Here is a 25,196-nt window from a genome sequence, read left to right on the forward strand (position 1 = left end):
ATTAAATGTTACTGCAACAGTAACTGCCCTTTGTTCGAATGAGCTGCAAAGCATGTAGTCATTAGCCCTTTGTTTTTTTTACTATCAGGAGTTAAAATGTCAGGAGAAATGTTTTTTCTTTCTTTGTTAAGGCAGTAACAACATTACTGACTTTGTTGTTATATGAAGAGTACAGCTGCAGTTGCTTTGTTGCTCTAGGTGCCCCTAGAACAGCAATTCCCCATATGGATATTAAATTATAAGAAAAAGAAACAAAGAACAGCAGGGACCACACAAAGTGTTTTCCTCAGGGTATCTGTGCTTCCATTTTAACCAAAGGTCAGAGTATATGGATGATACAATATAATATGGATAATATGAATGTTTTGTTTTTTTTATTCCTTTCTGGTCCATACGTGTTTACGGAACAATAATATAAAGGTCACCTGGGTGTTTAAGATCAAACAAGCATTGTGAGTTGACAAATTCAGCCTCCAGGTCACCGTCAATGAAGCAGTGACAGCTCTTTTTCTCATGAAAGCATTGACAGATTACAGTCATGCTGCTTTCTTTTATGGTGTCTGGATTTGTAGAGAGTTACTGCATTGGTTGTACAGTTCAAGACCAAAAAATATATATAAACTCTATATAGGCACTTTAGTTGCTATACTCTCTATAATAAACAAGATTGTGCCCTTTTAAAACAATGTAACTGATTAGATTAATTCAACCAAATCAGACCAATAATGTAATTTCTTGCTATGAAATTGCATTGCATCTTAAGCTTTATTTGGTTTATTGTAGATATACCACATACTATAGACACTAAACTGTAATCCAGATGGTATAAAACATACAAAATATAATGGAAACTGTCTTGTTTTTAATTATTGACTGTAAATATTATTTTTTCTTTCTATCTTTATAATTATTCTATACTTGATCCCTCCTTTGCAAGGATACATGACATTACTTACACCTATAGATGTCACAGCTCAGTTCATCCCAAATTTAGCCATACCTTATTAAAATGAAACTTCCTTTTTCTTGTTTTACTCTGCTTCTCATGTCTGCTTATTCAGCCCCATGTGTATTACATATTTGCATATTTTAACTTTTTCTTAAGATTCATACTTCTGTTCTGGCCCCCAGAGGGATTTGCTCGCTGAGATTCATCACTAGCCACTCTGGTTCTAATAAAGTCTCAATTGCTATTATAATGAAACTACATTTTGTGCATTTCACTCTCAAGATCACCAGTAATTTCTGCTGTTCTCTATTGGCCACTGATGGCTTTTCTATGGCTCATTACGAGGAGGGCAGGATGGTGACTGAGCTAGATGAATCCCCCCTGTTGGGCAATTGTCTAACTAACAGAGGGGAACGTTCATTCAGCTGCTATGCTATGTTTTACCCCAGCTGACAGCTCGCCTGGACTTGTTGGATGAGCATCCCCGCTTCACAACACCGTCCTGCCTCAGAGACAACACTCAAATGTTCTCACCAGAGAAGTCGGCCTGTTTCACTCCTCCAAGTTTGAGAGGTCATGTCCCGGCTTTTAATGCCATACTAAGCAGTTCTGATCAGTACCTGGCTCAGCCCTCGGCCAAAGAAGAATCAGTGGAGTCCTCGAACTCATACAGCCCGTTTGCTGAAAAAGCAAACAGATCTAATGTACAGGAGGAACCCGTGGAGTGCCTTCACTACCAGAAGGACCCACCCATCTCTTTTGGAGATATTGGAGATATAAAGATTTTGATGAAGGTAAATAATCTGTCTAACTACCAAGCATGTAACATATAATGAGTCAGTAAATCTTGAAAAAAGAAGATGAGAAATGAATATTCTACATAACTGATGGGTGAGTTTTAATGATTAGCGTGTGGTGAACATCAAAGATCCGTCAAGGTGTCTTATAAGAGCTACAAAATAATCATACTGTCAGAAGTGGAATTTTTCAAGGTAACATCTAACCTCTCCCCAGTCTAATGTGAGACTCTTACCAAATATTAGATAAACAAACTTTCAAGCTTATTTGTTTTATATTCATTTCCACAGACAGTTCATCGCACCTGCTTTTTCTCCAGAGACGTGTGCTTTGTCTGGAATCCACGCTAATATTTTCATTTACTTTAATGAATAACTGTGTTGAATTATCACCCTCAAGGACGAGGAAGCTGGTGTGAAAGAATCAGCAGAAGACGGTGACAAGGCAGCGTTGACCTCAGGGAGCAATTTTGAAAGGACTATCACAGTTGTCAAGGGCAACTCCAGCCTTGGTTTGTGATAATTTCTTCACATTCTTCTTTTATTTGTTCTTTTCAAATCCTTTTCTCCTTATCCCTCACAGAAGTGTAAATGAGGTTGTGGCACTGAAAGGCGTTTTTGGCCTTTACTTTTGTGTTGCGTTTCATGAATGCCAGATTTGAAGCAAAATTATTTTTGGCTGTTTTCCAGTCTGAAAGGGTAATTCCATTGCTATACTGGGTATTTGCATTTCAAAACCTGCCCATGGGGCTGCGACTGGTTCAGAGAATATTAAGTTTTCACTTCTAAAACAAATAGGTGTTATGAAGACAGTTTTTAAAATCCTCAGTGCCTCGTTGAAAACAGTATCCCTTTTTGCTTTTTAGTACCCTTTGAAGGCCTTTTTTTGGTAGTTGATTTAAATCGTCTCCATAATATGTTTGGGATTTATTTCCTTTTTTACAAAAAATAATTCAAATCCACTCTTAAATAAACCACACTAATGGTATGATTTTTTGCAAATTAACTCCCGTATACAGTGCTGTTACATTTGGGAGTTTCGTTTAAGGCTTCAACCACACTGTCTCCAACTCGATAAAGAAAATAATTTTTTTAATTTGGTTGGGGTGTAACAGTTACTTATGACCTCCCTTAAAGGCATGACTGTGAGTGCCATGAAAGATGGTTTGGGGATGCTGATCCGCAGTATAATCCACGGAGGGTCAATCAGCCGCGATGGACGTCTTGGTGTTGGCGACCTCATCCTGGCCATTAACGGAGAGCCAACTGCCAACCTGACCAACGCCCAGGCTCGTGCCATGTTGCGAAGACACTCTCTCATTGCACCAGACATGGGGTAAGAGACTGTTAATAGAGAGCAGCTGTACACATGCTTTTTCCTGAAACTCTGCAAAAGTAACTAGGGATAGGTATTTGCTGAATTTGTCTGATAACAGTGTCACCATAATACAACAATTTCAGTACCAATACCAAAATGATGTTTTCTGATACTAGGCTGAAAATACCGTTTATTCATGTTCAACCAAAATATGCCATGGTTCTCAAATGTATATATTTAATTTAATGCTTAATGCTGAGTATAGTATTGTCATATCAGAAACTGAAGAATGAGTTTTCCCATTAGGGTTTAATTTGTTGGAGTTTTAACATTAGTTTGATTGTCTGGTCTGAATTAATCATAGTTCACTGATATTTCTATGAATGGTACATTTTCATAATGCCTTCTTTAGTACATTACAGGTGTTATTTTAATGTAAAGGTTTGCACTTGCAATAAGAAATCTGAGAACAAGAATCTGGCATTTGTGCAATCTGTGTGTCTGATTTTTGATTCTCTCTTGGTATCTAAAAAGTGCTGTGGTCACAATACCAAGGTCTTGTGATTGTTATTCTTTGCTGTTGAAAAATTGCTGGTGGTACAACAACAGAATGTAGCAATGTTTGGTATATTTTTTTCAAGTAATTTCGTATTGTACCTCAAGTTCCAACCTCAATTACATCAGGATTGCTTCTCTACAAATCCTATAAGCAATACATGTTGACATTTGTAATGTATGTATTGTATCTGTAGGTACCTTGTTACTCACATGAACTGGGTGATGTAAAAAAGGTGGTAGAGTTGTAGCTTAATATGTTGCTTTTTTAAAAATGTGAATATAGACAGATAAACAGGCAAATGTTAATTCTATTACTTGCACTCCCTTATAAATGCAAAAGCCACATGACGCATTGAGAGGTTACCATTCCTCCTATCCTTTTTCGAGGTAAATTGGGTGTGGTATTGTACAAGTTCTGCTTGCTGAACTAAACTTGGCAGTTTTTTAGCTTTGGTGCATAAAAGCCAACTCTTCACATTCTAGATCTGCTTGTTCACCTGAGGACGATCTGTGCCCATTTTATGTGTGAGTATGACTAACTTCCACACTTGCGGTGTTTCTGCAAGGTGCTGCCATCTTGGTTTCCCTTCGTCTCACTCTGTCCATCTGCTGCCAGGCTTCATTGCAGTCTGTTAAAAAGTTTTATCCAGACACAGAATTAGGAAGTCAGTTCTATTCAGTGATTCAGGGTAAAAATAGTGAAAACAACAATACTTACCGTAAATGTGGAATTCAGTTGATGAAGACGCTGTTTTTAATGTCATTCAGGGGCATTTATTAACATTTTTATCGTGATGTGGAAGTGCACTCGAACATTAACCAGCATATATTTAAAATTTGTCTTGTGGCAACAAAACTTAACACACAAAGTCAAAATAATATCTGGATAAATCTTGACTGACTGCATCATTTTCTCATTGTGCTTAACTTGCTGCTTAACATCATTTCTTTCCTTCCTATGACTAACATAATGGACACCATTGATAACCACATTTTAAACTCACTGTTTTTACAGTAATCATTGGTTTTGAAGCTCTGCCATGTCTTTTGCTGCATGTTGTGATGTCCTTAATGAACCGACTCATTTCATTTAATTTCACTGGGATTCATTTTCCTCTCTGTCCATATATCGGCATGTTTAAAAAACCAAATCAACCCATCTGTTGAAGATCTGTCACTCAAATGTGTTAATGTGACCTTCAGAATCAACTCTGAATTGTTTAGAAATGGGGCTCTAAGTGGGAGTCAGATTTTGTCAGCTAGCTTTTGGTTCATTTCTTAGCATGAATTAGTAACTCACTCATGAATTAATAATACATGCCCTTCAAATTTGTCACATGTTCATCACACAATAGGTGATAGAAGACATAATTTGCTCAGACATTTATGAAGGTAAACATCTGTTTTGAACAGTCAGATGTCAGGAGCCGATATATAATTCATTGAAATCTCACCTTGGGCTGTTGATAGGGACAAAGGATTTGCTGAGAAACAGGCTGGGTTCAGTGTTACTGCGGTTTTGTGAGTTAAATCATATTGAGTGGAGAAAAACAAGCCTGTGAATGTAAATGAGCAGATTTAAAAGATGTATTTTGTTTAATGAAAAAGGAGGTTTAATGCGTTGATACCAGTTTGTAGTTGACTGTCGGTTCTCTACTTTTGGTAAATTACCATGCAAGTTCAGTGAGAGGGCAGGGGCTTAATTGCCACTAAGGTGGGTAATTGAGTTTCTAAAAATGGAAAAAGCAAAATTGTTTGGTTTTAGTTTAACTCATATGCGTGTATGTGTGTGTCTGTGCTTATGTGTGTGCGTGTGTGTCTCCAGCATTACATATGTTCCAGCAGAGTATCTGGAGGAGTACAAGGCCAGCCTAGAGCAGGCTAAAGATGATGTCTTCTCCAATGCAGCTCCAGTCCCAGTTCCAGCACCAAAGTATGTTCTCGCACTCTACTATAATAACTTTTCTCATGTAATTAAACTGTTAACCAGATACATTTAAAGCTGCTCTGTTGAGATTTACTGTAAACAAACTGAAGTCACATTTACATTAGGGCTTTGCACCAAAACACATTGTTTGTATTAATGAAGCTTCACAAACATATTGAATGTATTTCCTTTATCAAAAAACAATGGAAAGACAATTTTTTAATCATGCAAACATGCATATTAGCTAGCTAGCGGTCCTCTTCTTTCTTGCCTTTGTTTGGGCATTACTACACCTCCTTGTGTGTAACCACTACTTCCTGTCAATCAATGGAATGACGTGAAATAAACAAAAATGGGACTCATTCCTAGTGATCAAAAACTCCACAATCTACCTTTAACTCATATTACCTAACATAACATGTTGTTTGTTTTTTTCCCCTAGAGGTTTAATGAACCTTTGCATTAATACATTTTTTAAATTAAATTTCATCAAACTTATTTTTCCCCATTATGATCTATTTAGAGATATTCCTAACCTCCCGGAGCGTGAAGATGGAGAGGGAGAGGAAAGTGCTTCTTACAGCAACTGGAACCAACCTAGAAAGTGAGTACTTAAACATTGTATCTAAGCTTTTGTGCTTTTGTGCATCCATGACACACTTTGCAGAATTAAATCAATGCCGGAGTCAAAGCATAGAGGTTAAAAATCTAGCATGTTGATACTGGTACCTTCCCAAGAGTGGAGTTGTTCAGAGAACCGGGCAAGTCCCTGGGCATCAGTATCGTCGGAGGCCGAGGGATGGGCAGCCGCCTGAATAATGGAGAGGTGATGAGAGGAATTTTTATCAAACACATCCTGGCGGACAGTCCTGCTGGACAGAACGGGACCCTGAAGACTGGAGACAGGATTGTAGAGGTAAAGGAATTCAATTTACAGACTATGGGTGCATCATAAGTAATCCTGAGGTTTCTTTAGGAGCCCATTTTTTGGGGGTTTTCAATCAATCACAAGATGTTAAAAATCCTCAAAAACATATGTGGTGGTGAGGTTTCAGTTAGCTGCCCAACTCTTTTTCTCTGCCATCTCTTTGTCAGGTGGATGGTGCAGACCTAAGAGATGCAAGTCATGAGGAGGCAGTGGAGGCCATACGCAGGGCAGGCAACCCTGTCTCTTTTTTGGTCCAGAGTATTATTCACAGGCCCAGGGTAAGTCTGTATAATACTGTCAAACCAATTGCTAACCCCCTCATAATCTAAAGGTCGCAATTTCATCATTCTGTACCCTTTTTTTATTTTTTTTTTTTTTTTTCGACCTCAAGTAAAAGTGTATCTGCACAGGCCATTAAGGGCACTTTCGAAAACTAAAATGTACAACCCCTTTAGTATCTGGTTCTGGTTTGCTTTTGCAACAGCGACAACAAACCCTGCACAGCATGTTAAATATATTAATAAGTTTTAACCAAAGTACAACACTCACTTGAAAATCACCGTATCAACAATATTGTTTGTTGTTTGAAAGTGCCCTCAGGCTTTAAAAGCATGACTAAGTAGTTTCCTGCTGGGGCCTCTACTGGCTTGGCTCCAGTGTTAGATCTCTTCATAGTCACTCACTTTTCATGCATTGTTATCTGTGAGATATTCCCACATGCCTTCCTTAACATTCTGGTTACTCATTAAGCCTTGCAGCAACTCATAATGTCATGTAGCACAAGCAGAAGGACACAAAGAGGGAAGCTTATACAGAATCATATGTTAAACTGTGGTGACTAAAAAGTATTTTTTAATCGTTTATTACAATAGGAAGCTATTCTGTACAAAAAGGTCCAACAATAGGCTAAAGGAGCTATTTGTAAATTTTGCTATTGCTACATAGCCAACATTAGCATTAACAGCTGTTAAGTTACAGATCTAGAAGAAATGTTGTGAGTTCAGCATCAAACTTCATTTGTTTCCTCACCAACAGCTGTTTCCAGACGTGGAAAACAATGCCGGTATTAACTCTTAGCATGCTAACCAGCTCGCCCCAGCCTGTCTCGTCACTTTCTGATAGTGACTCACTGTACCCTCCAATCTGCCCTGAAGAAGTACTGCTGCTATAACCTCTTGCCTTAATATAACAATGGCCGAAACTCTTGTCAAGCAACAATCACCACCACCCACTCCTGGCAAGAAACCACGTTCAGTGGCAGAGAAAACTTACAAACAGCCCCTTTAATATTTAATTTTTGTAACTACAGTTGCACTGCATTATGAGTTGCTTCAAGTTCAAACCTGCATCTTTGTTCCTCCACACTGCTCTCTCAGCCTGAGTCAGTATATAGCCCAGCTCCATCGACCGCTGTAGAGAAACACACCACTGCTTTCACATGCATGCCACATCGCACATGTCAGGTAATCTGTCTTTCTCTTTTTGTCTCTCTTCTTTCTGTTGCATCAGCCATCCATTACACTTAATCTGTGTTGCATTATCTCTCCTGCCTCTTTTTTCTTTCTGTTTTTCACACTGGTAGCCTTTCTGTTTAACTGCATCTTTGATATACACATAAGACTGACAAACCAGAATTGGAGTTTCCTTGTGGGAGAAAAAGAACTGCAGGCTTATTTTGATATCCAGAGATCCTATTCTATTTTCTACCACAGAATGATCTTAAATGGTAACAGTAACTTGACCCACAATGATTTATTTTTTAATCAAAAAGGTCAGCAAGTGGTAAAATCTATTTTGTCACTGGCAATTGGGAGTATTTTAGAAAACCTCTACGCTTAAGGTGTGTAACGCAGACATCCAATACACACGCAGACTAGATTACTAATGCAATATAACCACAGGGGTTATTGAAATTTTATTGCTACTGAGGACGACATCTTTCCCATTTACTATAAAGTCACTGATATTGAGTTGCAGCTCCTCTGAAATTCATCAGTCATCATCCTCTGAAATAGACTGAATAGTGAAAAATATCGCTCTGATTGGATGATATCTCTAAGTGCTAGAGGCAGGTCAGTAATGCCGTTTTTAAATGCAGCCACGGGGGGGCACCTAGAGAGCATAATAGCATATACTTTCTATTTCCCTTTAAGTTTTAAGTCATTCTTTTGTAAGCAGTGAATAATCTCTAGGTAGCCTGGAGGACTCTATGAAACATTTTGTTAAACTATTTCAGAGAAAGAGGCTTTACTCTGATTTCTTTCTCTTTTTTGATGTAGAGGAAACTGCTCTCCTGAAGGAAACCTTTTGCTTTAATGGTTCCTCATTTAAATAAAACCGGAGGTGCTTTTGTCCTCCATACACTTCCCGCTTTTTTTTTCTTTCTCCTTCATGGCCTCCGATTCAATTTTGTCTCAGCCATCACATTAAATATTCGTCATGTTGTCAGCTTGTTGATCCTGTCTGTTGCTTTTCGAAGCCACCCCTGCCCTTTCCGCAGCTAAGTAGCCACCGCGGGTCGAGCCTTTGCTGCACTAATCAAACCTACTTAGCACCTGCCCTCCCTCAGGTTAGAAAGCTACCCCACGTCTGTGTCTGCCTGCTTGTGTATGGGTGTGTCTTTCACTTGACCTGTACTGCTATGACTTGTGTTACCAATGAGCTTCTGTCCATGGTTGAAGAATTGAATGAAAATGTGTGTGTGTGTGTGTGTGTGTGTGAGTGTGTGTGTAGCTTTGCTGTAAATATTACAAATAATTTGGTTTCAGTCTGCATGTAGGTCAACACATCAGAACACATCAGTATCAAAACAGCCATCAGTCCCATTAAATGGGTCTAAATTGTTCCAAATACAAACTTTTTTTAATGCCTCTGCTTTCTGAAAGGAAAATTATTATAAAACTCAACTAAACTTTCTGGCTTATTTCTGCTTCTGTTTATGTGTGTGCTTGCATGTTTATATGTTTCTGAACCTATGCTTTTTCTTCATCTGTTAGCATATGTTTTCCATTATTTATACATTATATGGTTTCCTGCGCTCCTATGTTGCACCAGACAAGAACTAAAATCATGGTAGAGGCTTTTACTGTAAGTGCAAGTTATTTTCCTTCTGTCACTGGCTGTGAAGGAACAGTTTCTTTCCTGACTATCCCTGAAACATTGTGTTTCACTGCTAATGTAAAGACGACAACTTGATGAGACAGTAGGCAGCCGACACAAGTGCTGCTATTATGTGAAGAAGTGTAAACTGTGGGATCTTTTTTTTCAGAATGCCAGAATTTCTCGCAAAACCTTTTTAAGCTCGATCAATGGGCTGTAATGGTCAAGCTTGGATAGACATGGTGCTGGGCAAGCTTTTTCACTCAACACATCAATGTTCTGGCATGGTTCAGTGTGTGTGTGTGTGTGTGTGTGTGTGTGTGTGTGTGTGTGCGTGTGTGTGTGTGTGTGTGTGTGTGTGCATGCGCGTGCTTCCGTTCTCACTCTGATGTTGCCAAGCTTCAAGTTAGCTAAAGGAAACAAGCAGAGTTTTTTCTGCGTTTAAGAAATGTGGTCTTTTCTTCAGTAGTAACATTTATAAACAGATGGGTTTTCATCAGAGCATATGCTGCATTTAGTCGCTCAGAAGACTTCCCACTTTGTATGAACTCATTAATATTTATGGGATTACTGTTTTGCCGTATGCAGCATCTTTCACTATGTGATGACATTGAAGTGAATATTATGAATTTGCTCTTCATACGTATGTGACTGAATGTAATTAGAGGTTTGTTATCGTGACAGTCTGATCAAGAGTACAGTGATTTACCTTCATGTCATCTTGTGCACAACAGTCATCGATGACAGACTCCAGTGAGGAGAGGGCTGCAGCTGTAAAAAGGGACAACAAGGACAAGGTTAGTATTTTCAGTGTCCCTGCACTGACAGCTTGTACCAGTGTTCTGTATTTGTTGTTGTTTCACAGTCAACGATCATAAAGTGTTGCTCACTTCAGCAAGAACCAGGCTCGAAATATGACAGTGTATCAAATCAAGACGAGTCGTTCAGCTCAACTTTTCACCATGAACTCGAGATATTGTGAAACGCAACACCGGCATATGTATGTCACGTCTGTATATGTGTAGTCTTCTAAAGTTGTTGCCCTTTGTCTCTTCTCTGTAGGAGGGTGACAGTCACAGTAGACTTTTCCTCCGCCTCTCCCCAACTAACCCTTTCACTCCTACCCCGTTTAAGGTTTGTGGGTCTCTGTGTTGTGCTTTCCACTTTTCCTTTCCGTGTATGCTTGTGCAGATCTGTTGATATACCATGACACAGGTCATGTCTTGGATTATCTAACATGCTGTTCATGCATACACTCGTACATGTCCTAACCTCTCCTCTGTCTGTCTGAATTCCTTTGTGCATTTTTGTGAAATCAGAACATCTTTTGTCTTCTGTTTTTTCTCACTTTTCGTGAAAAAAAATAGCTGAATCAAAACTGAAGTGAATGGTGGATGATTGCAAATTAAAGACTTTTGGCTTGGTATCACAACTCAATTATGAACATGATTTATATTTTTAAACATTGTAGTCATCAAAAGTGTGATTATGTTGCTCTTGTTTTTCAGGTAAGTCTGTTATGAAACTCTGATGGGTGAATATTTTGATTATGAATAATTACATCACTTATATTGAAGTAATTAAATTGAGTATTTTTTGACACAGTAAGTTGAATTTTATCATAATTTGCAGCTGAAGCTGAAACAGGCTGATTAGCCTACTTCTGATTTTTAGCCTCTGGCATCTATATGGAACCACATGACATAACTTTAAATTATTTCTCAACCAGAAACTAACATGCTCTGCTCAAAGTGATGAAGCTGTTAATGCAAACCAAGCATATGGCCTCTGTTGATTACATCAACAGCTCTCATGTGCCATCCTATCTCTTTAAACCTCACATCAAGTTGATTCAAACTTAATTGCCGAGCGAAATCCGCTCTTTCTCTGTGCTTTTCACTAATAAACTATTTTCCAACTCCATCTGCGGCGTGACAGCCGGCGAAGCGTGAAGCAGCGAAGGCATCTCCCACCAGCTCTGTCCTCCCCCTGCCAGTGGTGCCTCATGTGGGAGAGACTGATACAGACACTCTGACAGAGATTCCTGGCAGACCTGCTGAGGCAGAGGAGGAGAACGAAGAGGAGGAGGAGGTGGAGGATGAGTTTGGATACAACTGGAGTGAGTTCACTTTCTGTAAATCTAAGGGTGCAGTTATATATTCGGCTAGATATGACAGTAAAAATGTGCATTTTGTTATATTTTTGTCTTTGGTTTGTTTAATTTAACACTGGCTAATCATAAGTTAACCAGACTTCATAGTGCTTCATATATGTACAATAGATATGATACAAACACGTGAATCTGACCTGTGACCAGTCTTTGACTTTAAGCTCCTGGACATTTCACCTAAATAGAATTAGTTAAAGGCGACAGAGGGGATATTATTTTCTTGTGGTCACATGCATTGTCACATAATTGCCACTAGAGGCCCCCCAAGTTACATGTTTGTCTTGCCTGCTCATAAATCGAGCCAGTCTGCAATAAAAATGCACAGACTCACATGCTTTATGTGGTTGTATCTCAGCAAAACCTGAAGGATTCAATGCCCCAATTAAACTATTAGCATCCTGCAGACGCCGTGATGTCAGCTGTAGGATGAACTCTGATACAAGGAGAACAGGTCATATTCAACCCAGGCAACAAGCATGAAGGACATACTTTCAGCCTTCAAGCACGTAGGACTATATCTATGTGTGTGTGTGTGTGTGTGTGTGTGTATTTGTGTGTGTTAGGGAGAGACAGAGCCCGTCCTGTGGGGATAAGATTGATGAGGTTGGGTCCAGGGAGGTGAGTTGTGGAGATTAGTACAGGACTGATGGTTCAACAGTGGCAGGGAGCCCAGAACAACAGGAGCCCATTGGTCTGAACAGCTATCTAACATAACAGAGACAGGAGAGGTGGAGAGAGAAAGAGAGGGGACGTGAGGGAGAACAATAGAGACAAGACTGAGACAAAAAAAAAAATAGAAGGTGAGATTGAGGCAAAAATGAAATCAGGAGTCTGACATTTAAAACTTTTTATAATTTACTTTCCGTGACCGTGCATCTTACAGACACCTGCCCCTTTTATAAGCAACGTGACATGAATTGATATGGGACCCCAGGATCAAGATAAACCTGGCATGATTTGCAGAATTGTCAGCTTACATCTGTCTGCCACGACTTCATCTGCCTCTTTCAGAGAACATAATCCAGCGCTATGGCAGCCTCCCAGGTGTCCTACACATGATCGAGCTGGAGAAAGGCAAGACAGGCTTGGGCCTCAGCCTGGCGGGGAACAGGGACCGCTCTCGCATGAGTGTGTTTGTGGTGGGAATAGACCCCAACGGGGCAGCCGGCAGAGACGGGCGTATGATTGTTGGGGATGAGCTGCTGGAGGTGAGCTGTGTATTGATTGTATTTCTGAATTGATCAGTCAATTTGTCAATGCTTTTCTGTTGTTTTCCTTTTTGTATCATCACATGTTTACTCTTGGTGATGAAGTGCATGTTACTGAGCATTTTGTTTATTGTGTTAGATCAATGGACAGGTCCTTTATGGTCACAGTCACCAGAATGCATCCTCCATAATCAAGAGCTCTCCATCCAAAGTCAAAATCATCTTTGTCAGGTATAAAAACACTCGCTCTTCATATTAAAGCATCAATGAACACATTTCCATGGCAACTGCTACTACATTTTACTGCTAGAAAATACTTATAATAACAACCTGAGCAAGTTCAAGTCTATTGTAATGCTATTTAAAATCCAGTAGAGGGACCTATTGTAATTCAACACAAGACAGTACTTGAAGTCGACAGAATGCACTAAATATTCAGTAGTTATTTGCAGCTTTCTGCTGCTGTATAGCTGTATGAAAAAATCGAACTATTTATGAGCTTGAAATCATTAACCCAACACTGTTTTTCTAGTAATTTACTCTTTTTAAATATTGCCATGATGACACTTGACTTTGTTACAGTGATTCACCCAATATATAGTGTGACAACTGGAAAAAAAAGTAAATCTGCCTTTTTAACAACCTTAGTTTTTGAGAGTATTGTTTATGGACATTATTCTCCCACAAGTTAAGTAAGATTTTAAATGGTGAACACCAAGTGTTAAAATGGAAAAACATTTAGATCTTTAAAAAGTGTAATTTGTTGTGGCATTTTAAGGTTGCAGTTGAAGTTACTGCATCATTTACAGCATATTATATAGAAAAGCATATAGTTCATACTGTATACAGTTAGTATGTAACATTTCCACTGACATATCAGCTCAGACTCAGACACGTTTGACCCATGACTCTCTTCCACAGTCTTTGCCAGATCACACTACTTAACCTCCCACTTAACTCACATCCCTTTCCTGACCCCCTGAAAGAGACACTGTGATCAGTGCACGTAAATCATGGCTCCGCTGTCACGAAGCAGAGGAGCGACGATTTACGTGAATTATGACTCTTTAAAACAGGAACACTGAGGCGCTGAACCAGATGGCTGTGGGACCTGTGAGAGAACACGAGGGAGACACAGTGGAGCCCCACACTGAGGTACAACTCTGCCTATGGCCACATACGTAACCCACAAAAACACATGCTCAAACAGACCAACTCATGGGGATGTTACAGACTAAAATTCCAGCTGCATACAAACTATGAAACTCACACAATAACCACTGTTGCTATTTAAACTCTACCCTTATAACATTTTCATTGCCTGTGCCAAGCTCGTGAATTGTTTTCATGTATGTTTGCTCCCAAAAGTCACTTTGTGTGGTCCCAACTTCCCGTGCCTGTGTGTAACTCCCAAGACACCCAAAAACCACAATCAGTAGTGTAGAGATTCACAGTCCTGCACTCCCGCCAGCCAACAGACACACACACAAGCTCCACTTATTTACTTCATACTATACCAACTGCCTTATGCTTCCTTACAGCTAGAAACTGCTGCTGCTAATGGTGATGCCGATGCTTCAAAATATGTCCATCATATCATAAAGCTGAAGGTGAGATACACTGGACCCCCCTACACACACAAGACAACCCTGTCCCTTCGAGATACGAAACTAAAGTCAATAATAGAGTGAAAGTCTTGGAAGCAGTGCAATAATGAGGGAGATGTTCACAAAAAATTCAGTGGGGTATGGCAGAAAGACAGAGAGGGAGCACACAGGAGCAGTCGAGTCTGACAAGCTGCCAACACAGAGAAAAGAGACAGAACATCATCAAATAAAAGGGTGAATAAACAAAACAATCAGTGAATGGGAGAAATAAAAGAAAAGGAACAGCTATTACGCCTTGTGGTTATTATTATCTGAGGTTCCTTTCACCCCCAGCGCATTCAGGTGGCAGGAGAGGTTTCACCAGGGGGATGTCTCAAAATTGAACATATCTGCATGGCGAGACACCACAAGAGGTCTTTGGAAACACAAGCTATTTGTGATTCAGGTAAAAAGGACTAAATATAGAGGAACAGAGAGTGACACATAACGAGAGAGAGAAAATTTTACTGGAAGAGCTAAAGCATCTGGATGGGAGCCCCCCTGTCTGGAACCATCCATATGGTGTAGACGCAGCAGCATCTGGGCAGCTCACTGACATGATGCACACACTCCCACCAAATCCTCTCAAGGAACAAAAGATCAGGCTAATTATCTTTCAGGAGATAATAGTCATCAGTAAATGCTTGTTTTCAGTAGCTGGTGCAGCTCTGTCTGTTATTTAGCGCCTGCCTTGCACTAATGCTGTTTTCCTCCAATAGGAGGACGGAGGACTCGGCATCGCATTTGTGGAGGGAAACACTGAGAGTGGAGTTGAAATTCAGAGTATATCTGAAGTAAAAGGACATACAGGCAAAGTATGTAGCAAACAATGAATGGCTCGTGTACATAATGCAGTTGATTTTGCTTTGCTAATCAAAGAACTGATCTGCTCCCTGCAGGAGGGCTGCATGAAACCAGGAGACAAACTCCTAGCTGTGAATGGTGAATCCGTGCTGGGGTACAGTGTGGAAAAGGTGTCATTATCTTTTACTATCTTTAAAAACATTGGATTAGTTTACAGGATGTTTCCTCATGCGAGAGATGAAATACATTCCCTGTAGGTGGTGGTATAATAATTCTGAATAAGGGGTCTGATTAGTAACTGTGCTGTGTTTTAGGTCAATTCTCTACTGACAAAAGCCAAAGGTCCAGTGAAGCTAACCTTCTCTACAAATGAGACCTCCTCCTCCTTCTCCTCTCCCCAGTCAACCTACCAGGATGGGGGTTACTCAGATGGAGTCCTCGCCAGCCTTCCCAGCATGCCTAGCGCTGCCACAGCTATGCTGAGCCCAGCAGAGGCAGAAGCAGTCACTAGTGAGTCACCTTACAATTACAACATTTGCTTGACTTGCTTTTAATGAACAAACACTGATATACGTTTGATTTCCTGCTTACAAACTGAATGGGTGGCACAGTTTTTCCTTTCCAAATCTCTTGAATTTTGCTTGCTCTATTTTAGGCCTGAGTCGCTCCTCCACCCCCTCCACTTTGGCCTCTGACCCAGCGACCTGTCCCATCATCCCTGGCTGTGAGACCACCATCGATATCTCCAAGGGCCGCACAGGCCTGGGTCTCAGCATCGTGGGAGGCTGTGACACCCTGCTGGTAGGAGACAAAACAATATGAAAACAAATCCGCTAATGAGGCTGTATTGCTTAACTAAAGAGCTACTCCGATCTGTTAGTAGTAGATAGTCACCAGAGGCATCTTTGGAGTCGAGTAACAAGAAAAATATTGTTAATTAAGCAAGTATTTGCTGTAAATATGGAAGTATTTAGAAGTTGTGTGACTGTACTTTGTTGGTTCCCTCCCACAATGCCAATCCCACTTTGAATCTTTGGTATAACTTAGGTTTGAAATAGCTGTGGAGGCTCAGGAATGTAGGAAATGATGTTGTCACAGCCATCCTCCTCCTCCTCCTGCCATCCTTTCCTCAGCCCATCTATTTTGTCTGCTCAGTCAGGCTTGGGGGAGCAGCTCTTTGTCTGGCCCCGGCCACAGCAGACAATATCCAGCCCTGGAATGTAACCTCTGAACCCCAAATGACACTCACACTGGAACGCAGAGAAAACACTCTGGAAGTCAGCAACATGCACACTGAGAATGCAAAATAATGTCTGTCTGCTGTCAAATACGAAAGAAAGTCACACATGCACATTATTTTAAAAATCACTCTCTTTGTCCAACGTGGTACAATCTCTCATTTCCTTTAAGCAAACTATTACTCTTCACATTTGTCTCCTTGTCCTGATATTTATTTGCTCTTTTCTCTCTTTCTCTCCAGGGGGCCATCATTATCCATGAAGTTTATGAGGAAGGGGCAGCCTCCAAAGATGGAAGGCTCTGGGCAGGAGACCAAATCCTAGAGGTGTGGTGTGTCATAATAAGCATCACATATGACCTAGATACAGAAAAAAAAAGGAAAGAAAAAAAGGGCATTACATGTTTCAATAAGAGATGTGGCAGCCTGAGGAGTTTCAACATGAAAGCTTGGGTTTCAGAGTTCAGTCAAGGATCAAGTAGTTTGATTCTACAAAAATGTGTGATAAACGAGCTGATATATATCTCAGATGTAAGCGATATCATTATTTGGCGACAAAAAAATCTCCTGGCAGTTGGCTGTTAGTGAGTCAGTATACTTAAGAGTGAAGTGATTATGAGTAAAAAGTCAGGAGGAAGTAACCTCTCATATGAATCCTGTATGTATTATGAGGATTGACAAGTTAAGTATCCCGGCTCAACTTGGATTTGCCCTCTATTTGACCTCATGCTTTGTCACAGAGGGAGGGCAGGGGTGGAGCTCAGGAGTTGCGTTATGGTAGCTCAATCAGACCTGAACTGAAAGCTGCACATGCATGCATGCACACATACACACATTCTTATGACTTAATTACCCTCTACTATTCATTTCTGTCCCCAAGCCAAGCAGTTGTGTTTAGAAAACAGGGTCAGAGAGGAAAAGTGAAAAAAGCAGTTTCCCGCTTCACGGCGATGCCATTAGCTACTATGGGAAAAATCCTTTGCATGTCCATGGCGAAAGCTAATGGGGTATTTCCCCTGTTTAATGTGGTAAAACGAAAAAAAGCTGGACACGGGTCCCTGAACTGACGAGCTATGCTTCTCACAGTTTGGTGGCAAGGCTGCTTCCCTTAAGTTAAACTCAAGTGTTCTAACATCACCCTGTGGTTTGAATATTATGAATCAGTGTCCAGATATGTCAGCAGTTTGGGTTTCTACAGAAGAAATGTGACCTCGGTGGTTATAGGAAAATTCTGTTTTAGCATTATATTAGGCTGTTAGCACATTTCATAGTTCTCTGCTGCTTTCACTTTATATCAGGAACAGAAGAATAGGATTTGCTACTTTGCTGAATGCCCAAAAATGGAAATGTGCTCCAGCAATTTTGTATTCATGAATTTAAAATGAAACCTTAAATCGGCAGCTTTTAGTTGGAAGAACGTCACCTATTGCTGGAGCACACAAACATGTAAGTGTTTGTCTTGTCACAGGTGAATGGTATCGACCTGCGTGTAGCCAGTCATGATGAAGCTATCAATGTGCTGCGGCAGACGCCGCAGAGGGTCCGGCTGACTGTCTACAGGGATGAGGCCCAGTACAAGGAGGAAGACCTGTGGGACTCATTCACTGTGGAGCTGCATAAGAAGCCTGGCCAGGGCCTGGGCCTCAGCATTGTAGGGAGGAGGTGAGAGAGATTGATTATAAGCGTTACTGCTTCATGCGTAGTATGCACTTGTATGCAGCAGAAGATTTATTATAATGCTTGATAAGCTTTACATACGAAAATAGTTGAAGAGGTACTTTTTTTAATGAAGAGCTTGCTTTATTTTGTTAAATTATGAATTTCGTTAACCCTTTAAAATACTATAAAGTAGCCAGCCTTACTTTTCAAATAGATTTAATACATTGCTTTCATAATTTCTGGTAATTATTGTGTAAAAAAGGAAACTAGTAATTGAACATCAGCCAGGCTACAACTATAAATAAGAATGAGGTATAGACTGGTAAAGGTTATGTAATGAGCATAACTACCTAGTAGTGTAAGCGTCAACATAGTAATTGCACTGTTTTTCTTCTTTAATGCAGATCACGGGATCAGAGGTAACCCATTATTAAAACCCCTTACATTTAAATATAGTGTAGAGAAAGTAAATAGACTTAATACATACAAAATCATATGTAGTCAGAGGTGCTACCTTGTATTTGTTTTTTACTATCTTTAGACATTTCCACTCATGGAACCCTCAACATAACTAGACTTAGTTATCAATATTTACATACAGATTCTGAAAGTGTCCTTTTTCCCACATGACTGTGAAAGACAAAAATAAGAACAGCATAGCAGAAGAAAGTCCAGAATCCTCCTAGCTAACTGGAACACATCACACTTAACCAGCCTCTAAATCCTGTTTTATGGTTGAATGAGTATTTACCTGCCTGGCTGGATTGTAGACATGTTAAACATCACAGAAATGAAAAGTGATTCAGCACCTCACCAGAACTAGTTTGTGTTCCGGTCATTTTCAGTGGCACCAGTGTACTGCCACAGACAAGCTTGTAACCACATGTTCACTTTGTATAGGAATGTTGCTCTTTATGTTCCCACTAGAGTTGTGGAGGGAGATTTACAGAAGTCTTACCAGGACGTGAGCTGGCAAATTGTTTTACACATAAAATCAGCTCAGGCTTTTATTCTGGTGGAGAATTTATGGGCTGAGGCGCATGTGGGAAAAGGCCTGCTGGTCCACAGGCTGGCAGTCTGCTGCTGCCCGGTGCATGGAGTGTGATGATTGATCTCACCCTCAGGATAAGCTGCAGGAACGGCTTACAAAGGCCACACATGCACATGAACTAGTGATTATGTGTATGTATTTGTATCTTTGTGTGGTTTTACACCTGTCTGTCTGCAGACTCTGGATTTGTTCAAGTGTGTAAATGCTTGTAATCAATATATTTGGGTCCTCGTAAGGCCCAAGTTGGGCCACAGTTGGGCAGCAGTTGAGCATCAGTAGGCAGATCAACTTTTAATGTAGATGTAATCGTTTCCCTCTCACAGCTTTTTTTGCTACACAAGTGGAAAGAAACAACTGAAATGCTCAATAGGATGGAAAACCAGAAAGATAACAGACAACCTAAAGCCCTCTGCTAAAATGGAAAGCGCAAGCTAGCACTTAGTGGTGAGGAGCTGTGACAGCCAAGTATCTCTGGCACTGTGGACTGAGTGGGATCGAGTTGCTTCGCTTCACAGCTTCTGATTTTGTTAGACCTGATCACGTGGGGACTGGTACCTAAGATATGCAAAGTCTGCAGGAGAGCTGTGCGCCTGGAAAAAGACGTAGGCCAAGGATTCATCATCTTCTCTCAAGTCCAGTTAATATTCCAGAGGTCTGTGCTCAGTGCAAGCAAAGATCTTGATGATGTTGACCTGTGACTGTAGCTAAACATAGACAAACTGTGTTTTCAACTCAAAACTTCTGTGTGAAAGGATATTATGAAGCTTAGATTTAGATTTGCCAGAATCTGCCATGTTGTCAGATAGTACAGCCTCAAAACCAAAATTTGGTCAAAGCTTTAAAGCGTACATGGTGCTAAGGTGGGACAAGCAAGCGGCAGTCAAGCCCCAAAACATACCACTCCTAAAAGCCCAAAATAATATACAATAGCCTCTCACTTGTGTCTGGCTGCAAAATGTTCAAAGCAAACACAGGAACCAAGATGGAAAACACATTTATCGTGGTCACAGTTTCGGGTGGCGGCACTCTTTGGTATTAAATATTCCACTTTACCAGCTTTTTGTCTGTGGTTTCCCAAAAAGCTCATACTTGTGCAGAGGTCCATTGGAAAAATGTGCTGCATCAATTGCTGTATCATCAATTACTCTTTCAAACTCAGAACTCCAGAGAATGACACAATTAAGTCAAGTAGTAGAGTTGGCATAGAGGCGCATACAGTAACAGATGTGTTATCTCATTGTCATGTCTTTTTCTTTCCGACTTTCCCACAAGGAATGACACAGGAGTGTTTGTGTCTGATATTGTGAGAGGAGGTTTGGTGGACACTGACGGCCGACTGACGCAGGGCGATCAGATCCTGTCAGTCAACGGCGAGGACGTCAGGTCAGCCACTCAGGAGGCCGTGGCTGCACTACTAAAGGTACATCTACCCTGCTGTGAATAATAAAACATCTGCTGTGCTGGGAAACTAAATGAAAAGTAATGTGGCACTTTGTGTTGTAGTGCTGCGTGGGGCCTATAAAAATGGAAGTGGGCAGATTTAAAGCTGGCCCCTTCCACTCTGAGAGAAGGCTGTCTCAAAGTAGTCAGGTAATTTATCACTCATTTAACATCTACCAAGGATAAGTTCAATGTAGAATGGAAAACACTCTTATGTAATCCTTGAAAACAACAGAAAAAGAGAGTAACAGCTCTGAATGCCTTTGTTTCAGAAAAGTGAAACAGGCAGTTCCAAGGCTGCCTCTCAGTTGTGTTCAGACTCTGGAAACCTTCCCAGTGACCCTGACAAACTGAGTCTGAGTCAGGAATGTAAGTATCCTGAGTTTGCAGCCATGAAATAACATGCGGATATTGATCCATGAGTAAGTCATCCAATTAAAAAACGAAATGTATGAATGTGCAACAGTCTGTTCTAACCATGTGTTTGTTTTTACTTGGACTTTTTCCCAGCTCCAGAGCATCAGGACACCAGAACAGTGGAGTTCACTAAAGGTCCCAATGATTCTCTGGGTATCAGTATAGCAGGCGGTGTGGGCAGCCCTCTGGGTGATATACCCATCTTCATCGCCATGATGAATCCTGTTGGCCTGGCTGCTCAGACCCAGAACCTCAAGGTATGAGACAAATGCCTCTCTCTCCAAACTTTTTTATTTGGCTTTGAGCAGATTTAAGCAGTAAAAAATCACATACCAGAAATTCTTGTGTGGGATTGTCAATTACTTACAGCAATTCATTCCCACTCACTTTAGTCTGTTGGTGAATCTCAGACCCTCCCAAAGGTCAAGAGCCTACAGCCTGTAGCAGTGAACTTTGCAGTTAAACGACAGACAAACTAACAATTGTAGCTCTGTGTGACGCAGGACTGGAGAAGGACAATAGCTGTTGCAAACATGGATCATAAATCTCCCACTCCTGCATTCAGATCATTAAGCCTACAGAAGGGCTCATTGAAATGAATAGGGGGAGATCTTGAATAGTATATTCATGCTTCTTCTATCTTTTCAGCCAGAATGAGAGATGAGGACACTACATAATGAAAGTACTCATCTGAACACAAGCATGGTTTTGCATTTGTATGGCGTGGTGAATTAAATTTTCAAACAGCATTAGCAAATGTTTCATATCCTATTATTGTTCAGAGTTTGTCAAACTTTTAGAAGTAACACTGAAGCCATAGAAAAACCACTTTAATTGTTTTTAACATTTTTTAGCAATATGATCGTGGTGGTGCAAACATGGAGCCAAACAGAGCAGAGCAAAGAAAATCTAAGCAGCAAGCCGCATCTGCAGTTTCACAATTTTCCCCCAAAAAGGCTAAAATCCAGCTCCACTGCAGAACATGCCACATTGTTTTCCTCATGTGTACTAAACTTTCACTTTTCCAGATCGGGGACCGAATTGTCAGTATCTGCGGAACTTCTGCTGAAGGCATGAGCCACTCACAGGCAGTCACTCTGCTCAAGAATGCCACAGGCACAATACAGCTGCAGGTCTCTCTGAATGCACACACACACACACACACACACACATACTTTCTCTCACCCTTTCTGTTCTTATTAGATAAAACCCACAGGCACAGCAGACACAGTCAGATAATCTGCAGCTCAACTTGTCCTGTATACTTTATTTTATCTGTGTACACAGTTTTCATCTGGGAAGAGCAGTCGAAGGTTACCAGCGGCACACTTTGAAGTACAATAAAACCTGTCTTGCTCATCCAGCACTACCACCATCCTATCAGTCTTTATCTTGTCAGTAAATCAAGTCGGCCATACCATAACAGTGTGTTGCTGTTTGTGTGTTTGTCCATGCACCTGCAGGTGGTTGCAGGTGGTGACACAACCGTGACGGGTCCCTCTCAGGATGAGGCAGCTGGGGGTCTCACACCCAGCTGCATTTTCCAGGATGACCTCGGGTATGAACTGCATTTTGATGTGTCGTAACATCCATCGTACCCCTATGCTGTTCATCTGTATCCCTGACATGCTGGCTTTTAAATGTTACAACATGTTGAATTCTTCATGCACCTAAACTTTTCAAATCAAAACCATAATATTCTGATATCAGGGATGACGGTGTTGCAGTATTTTTCTTTTTATTTTGACACTTTTAATAATGCTAGGGAGTGTCTGTCTTTCCATCAGCCCACCTCAGTATAAGACCATCACTCTTGAGAGAGGACCAGACGGATTAGGTTTCAGTATAGTGGGAGGGTACGGCAGCCCCCATGGAGACTTGCCTATATATGTTAAAACTGTTTTCGGAAAGGTAAGTGGAGCAAGATGCAACTATTTATCTTTGCAGAACTGACAGACTGTGTGTTATTCAGCAAAATCCTATGTCACGGGGTGTGTGTGTGCGTGTGTGTGTTTAGGGAGCAGCAGCGGAGGACGGGCGTCTGAAACGAGGAGACCAGATAATGGCGGTTAATGGGCAAACTCTGGAGGGGGTCACTCATGAAGAAGCTGTTGGCATCCTGAAAAGGACCAAAGGAACTGTCACACTCACTGTGCTGTCATAGACACACCTGTGCAAACACTCACAAACACACACACACACACACACACACACACACACACTATCATCACTACTCTTCCTACACTCCTAATTACACCAAAAGTTAATCCACACCTGCGAAGACTGAAACTTAAAAGGAGCAACACAGAGTGCAGGTGTAGTCTCATGTCTCGCAGCTCACATCAGCAATATTTCACAACGAGGTGATTGTGTTACAATCACCAGATGTTCATCTGTGAAAGTATGCTAACTGAAATATGAACAACAACATACTGATTACACAATGTAGCTTTGAACACTGTGATCCATTTCAGCCCACGACAAGTAGACTTACATTATTACAGTATGTCGTAATACAAATTTCTATCACCCAAAATTGCTCCTAAAATAAAACTAAGTAAAATAGACAGTAGATGATCTGCATGAATTCACAAAGTGTTCACCATAGAGTTAAGATTTTAATCAGTTGTTAAATGAATCTCAAAGATGTTGTAAATAGTGTTAGCCACAGTCCATGGCTCTGGAGTGAAATATTCACTGGACTCTGTGGTTAGTATTTTCCCCTTTACTGTATTGAGATACTTGGATTGGAAGATCATTAATTTTAGGAGCAGAGAACACATTTAAGCAATATGAGTATTTCTGCAGAGAAGAGGCCTATTTTTCCAGGTTTTTTTACAGTCTGAGGTCTACTTATAGTGGTGCCCTCCCACTAAATTCAAACAGCATGAAAATACCCTGAAGGCAATTATCCGAATAGCAGAATTAGCTAATGACTATATTAGCTGATAACAGCATTATTTCTCTTTTACATTGCACTGCTGTTGGCAATTCAGCAAACTTTGAATTTCCTCAAAGGCCGATGCTGCTGTAACTGGTGTTATGTGATGAAGTCATTGTTGTATTAGCAAAAGAGATGTCTGGTGTTGTAAATACACTGTGCGTTAACACATTTCTGAAGGGAAAGATGTGAAATCCTTTAAGTGTGTTTTTAGTACACACTAGACGAGGAATTGTGAATGAGTGGGTGTGTTTGTGTGACCTACTCACGGAAATATAGTGCTGCTAAAGCTGATATGTAAGGTATTGTGTCACAGTACTTGGATTTTGTAAGTATTAATTCATGTTCACTTAATGAAAGTGCACAGAAAAGTGATGAATTGTTATTTAGGTTGGAATGAACAAGTGGTTCTTTGTGTCAGATGGATTATTGAATGGGCCTGAGCTCATTTCAACCTTATTGTTTCCCCAAAACCACCCAGTGTGTAGTTCCTGAAGTCCTTATGCATTTGTTGTGTGGTCTAGTGTCAGAGAGAGTTGTCTGTTCTCTGTCTTATCACCTTAAATGTGGCTCTAGTACTGTCTGAGTGACAGTATTGAATTTATTCACACTGAATTAAATAAAAGTGACCTTTGGATTCAATCAGTGTGTTTTCCTATTGCATTGTCTTCTACTTTGCCGTTAATGAGTTGATGTGAGTTAAAACACATGCCATCGATAAGAAAAGTAGCCCATCAAACCCCCCAATAACTAAACTTAAATATAACCACATAATGTTGTTAAATGAATTGTTGTCATTGAGTAATGTGAAATACAGGGCAACTTTACAAGTGCACCAGGTCTCAGTCAATCTAACAGCTCCTTACTGAATACAGGGGTTATTGTACTGTTTACATCACATCTGCTGTACATCACTGAGATAATCTTTTATCTGGGAGATAAAAGCAACTTGCCTTTGCCAGAGGTCATATTTAAATGAAAGCAGTATGGATATAATACAGGAGCTAGAGCAAGCTTAAATGAAATGTACATGAACAAAAAATTATC

At 40.4% G+C, this 25,196-nt stretch overlaps 1 protein-coding gene across 2 annotated transcripts in view; it reads left to right on the plus strand.

Annotated features, from left to right (window-relative positions):
- LOC139621275 (multiple PDZ domain protein) overlaps positions 1–24,791 on the plus strand; it is a 43,994-nt gene extending 19,203 nt beyond the window's left edge. Inside the window, exons 20-49 of one of the 2 annotated variants that reach the window (XM_071477577.1) lie at positions 1,399–1,743; positions 2,147–2,258; positions 2,884–3,082; positions 4,106–4,147; positions 5,448–5,555; positions 6,073–6,153; positions 6,288–6,465; positions 6,645–6,755; positions 10,311–10,373; positions 10,639–10,710; positions 11,515–11,695; positions 12,758–12,954; positions 13,094–13,185; positions 14,031–14,109; positions 14,496–14,564; positions 15,320–15,415; positions 15,500–15,574; positions 15,719–15,914; positions 16,060–16,205; positions 16,885–16,968; positions 18,110–18,303; positions 18,705–18,719; positions 20,624–20,771; positions 20,855–20,941; positions 21,064–21,160; positions 21,302–21,465; positions 22,237–22,341; positions 22,672–22,766; positions 22,996–23,119; positions 23,226–24,791. In XM_071477577.1, coding sequence (XP_071333678.1) covers positions 1,399–1,743; positions 2,147–2,258; positions 2,884–3,082; positions 4,106–4,147; positions 5,448–5,555; positions 6,073–6,153; positions 6,288–6,465; positions 6,645–6,755; positions 10,311–10,373; positions 10,639–10,710; positions 11,515–11,695; positions 12,758–12,954; positions 13,094–13,185; positions 14,031–14,109; positions 14,496–14,564; positions 15,320–15,415; positions 15,500–15,574; positions 15,719–15,914; positions 16,060–16,205; positions 16,885–16,968; positions 18,110–18,303; positions 18,705–18,719; positions 20,624–20,771; positions 20,855–20,941; positions 21,064–21,160; positions 21,302–21,465; positions 22,237–22,341; positions 22,672–22,766; positions 22,996–23,119; positions 23,226–23,372 — 3,702 coding nt within the window. In that variant the 3' untranslated portion in view covers positions 23,373–24,791. Of the gene's footprint in view, positions 1–1,398; positions 1,744–2,146; positions 2,259–2,883; positions 3,083–4,105; positions 4,148–5,447; positions 5,556–6,072; positions 6,154–6,287; positions 6,466–6,644; positions 6,756–10,310; positions 10,374–10,638; positions 10,711–11,514; positions 11,696–12,757; positions 12,955–13,093; positions 13,186–14,030; positions 14,110–14,495; positions 14,565–15,319; positions 15,416–15,499; positions 15,575–15,718; positions 15,915–16,059; positions 16,206–16,884; positions 16,969–18,109; positions 18,304–18,704; positions 18,720–20,623; positions 20,772–20,854; positions 20,942–21,063; positions 21,161–21,301; positions 21,466–22,236; positions 22,342–22,665; positions 22,767–22,995; positions 23,120–23,225 lie in introns of both variants that reach the window. The other variant, XM_071477578.1, reaches the window with a different exon arrangement.
- The last annotated feature ends 405 nt before the right edge of the window (positions 24,792–25,196 follow it).

This window comes from Trachinotus anak, unplaced genomic scaffold (genome assembly GCF_046630095.1).
Source record: "Trachinotus anak isolate AG129_WGS33_773 ecotype Australia unplaced genomic scaffold, CSIRO_AGI_Tana_v1 ptg000005l, whole genome shotgun sequence".
NCBI classification, from domain to species: domain Eukaryota; kingdom Metazoa; phylum Chordata; class Actinopteri; order Carangiformes; family Carangidae; genus Trachinotus; species Trachinotus anak.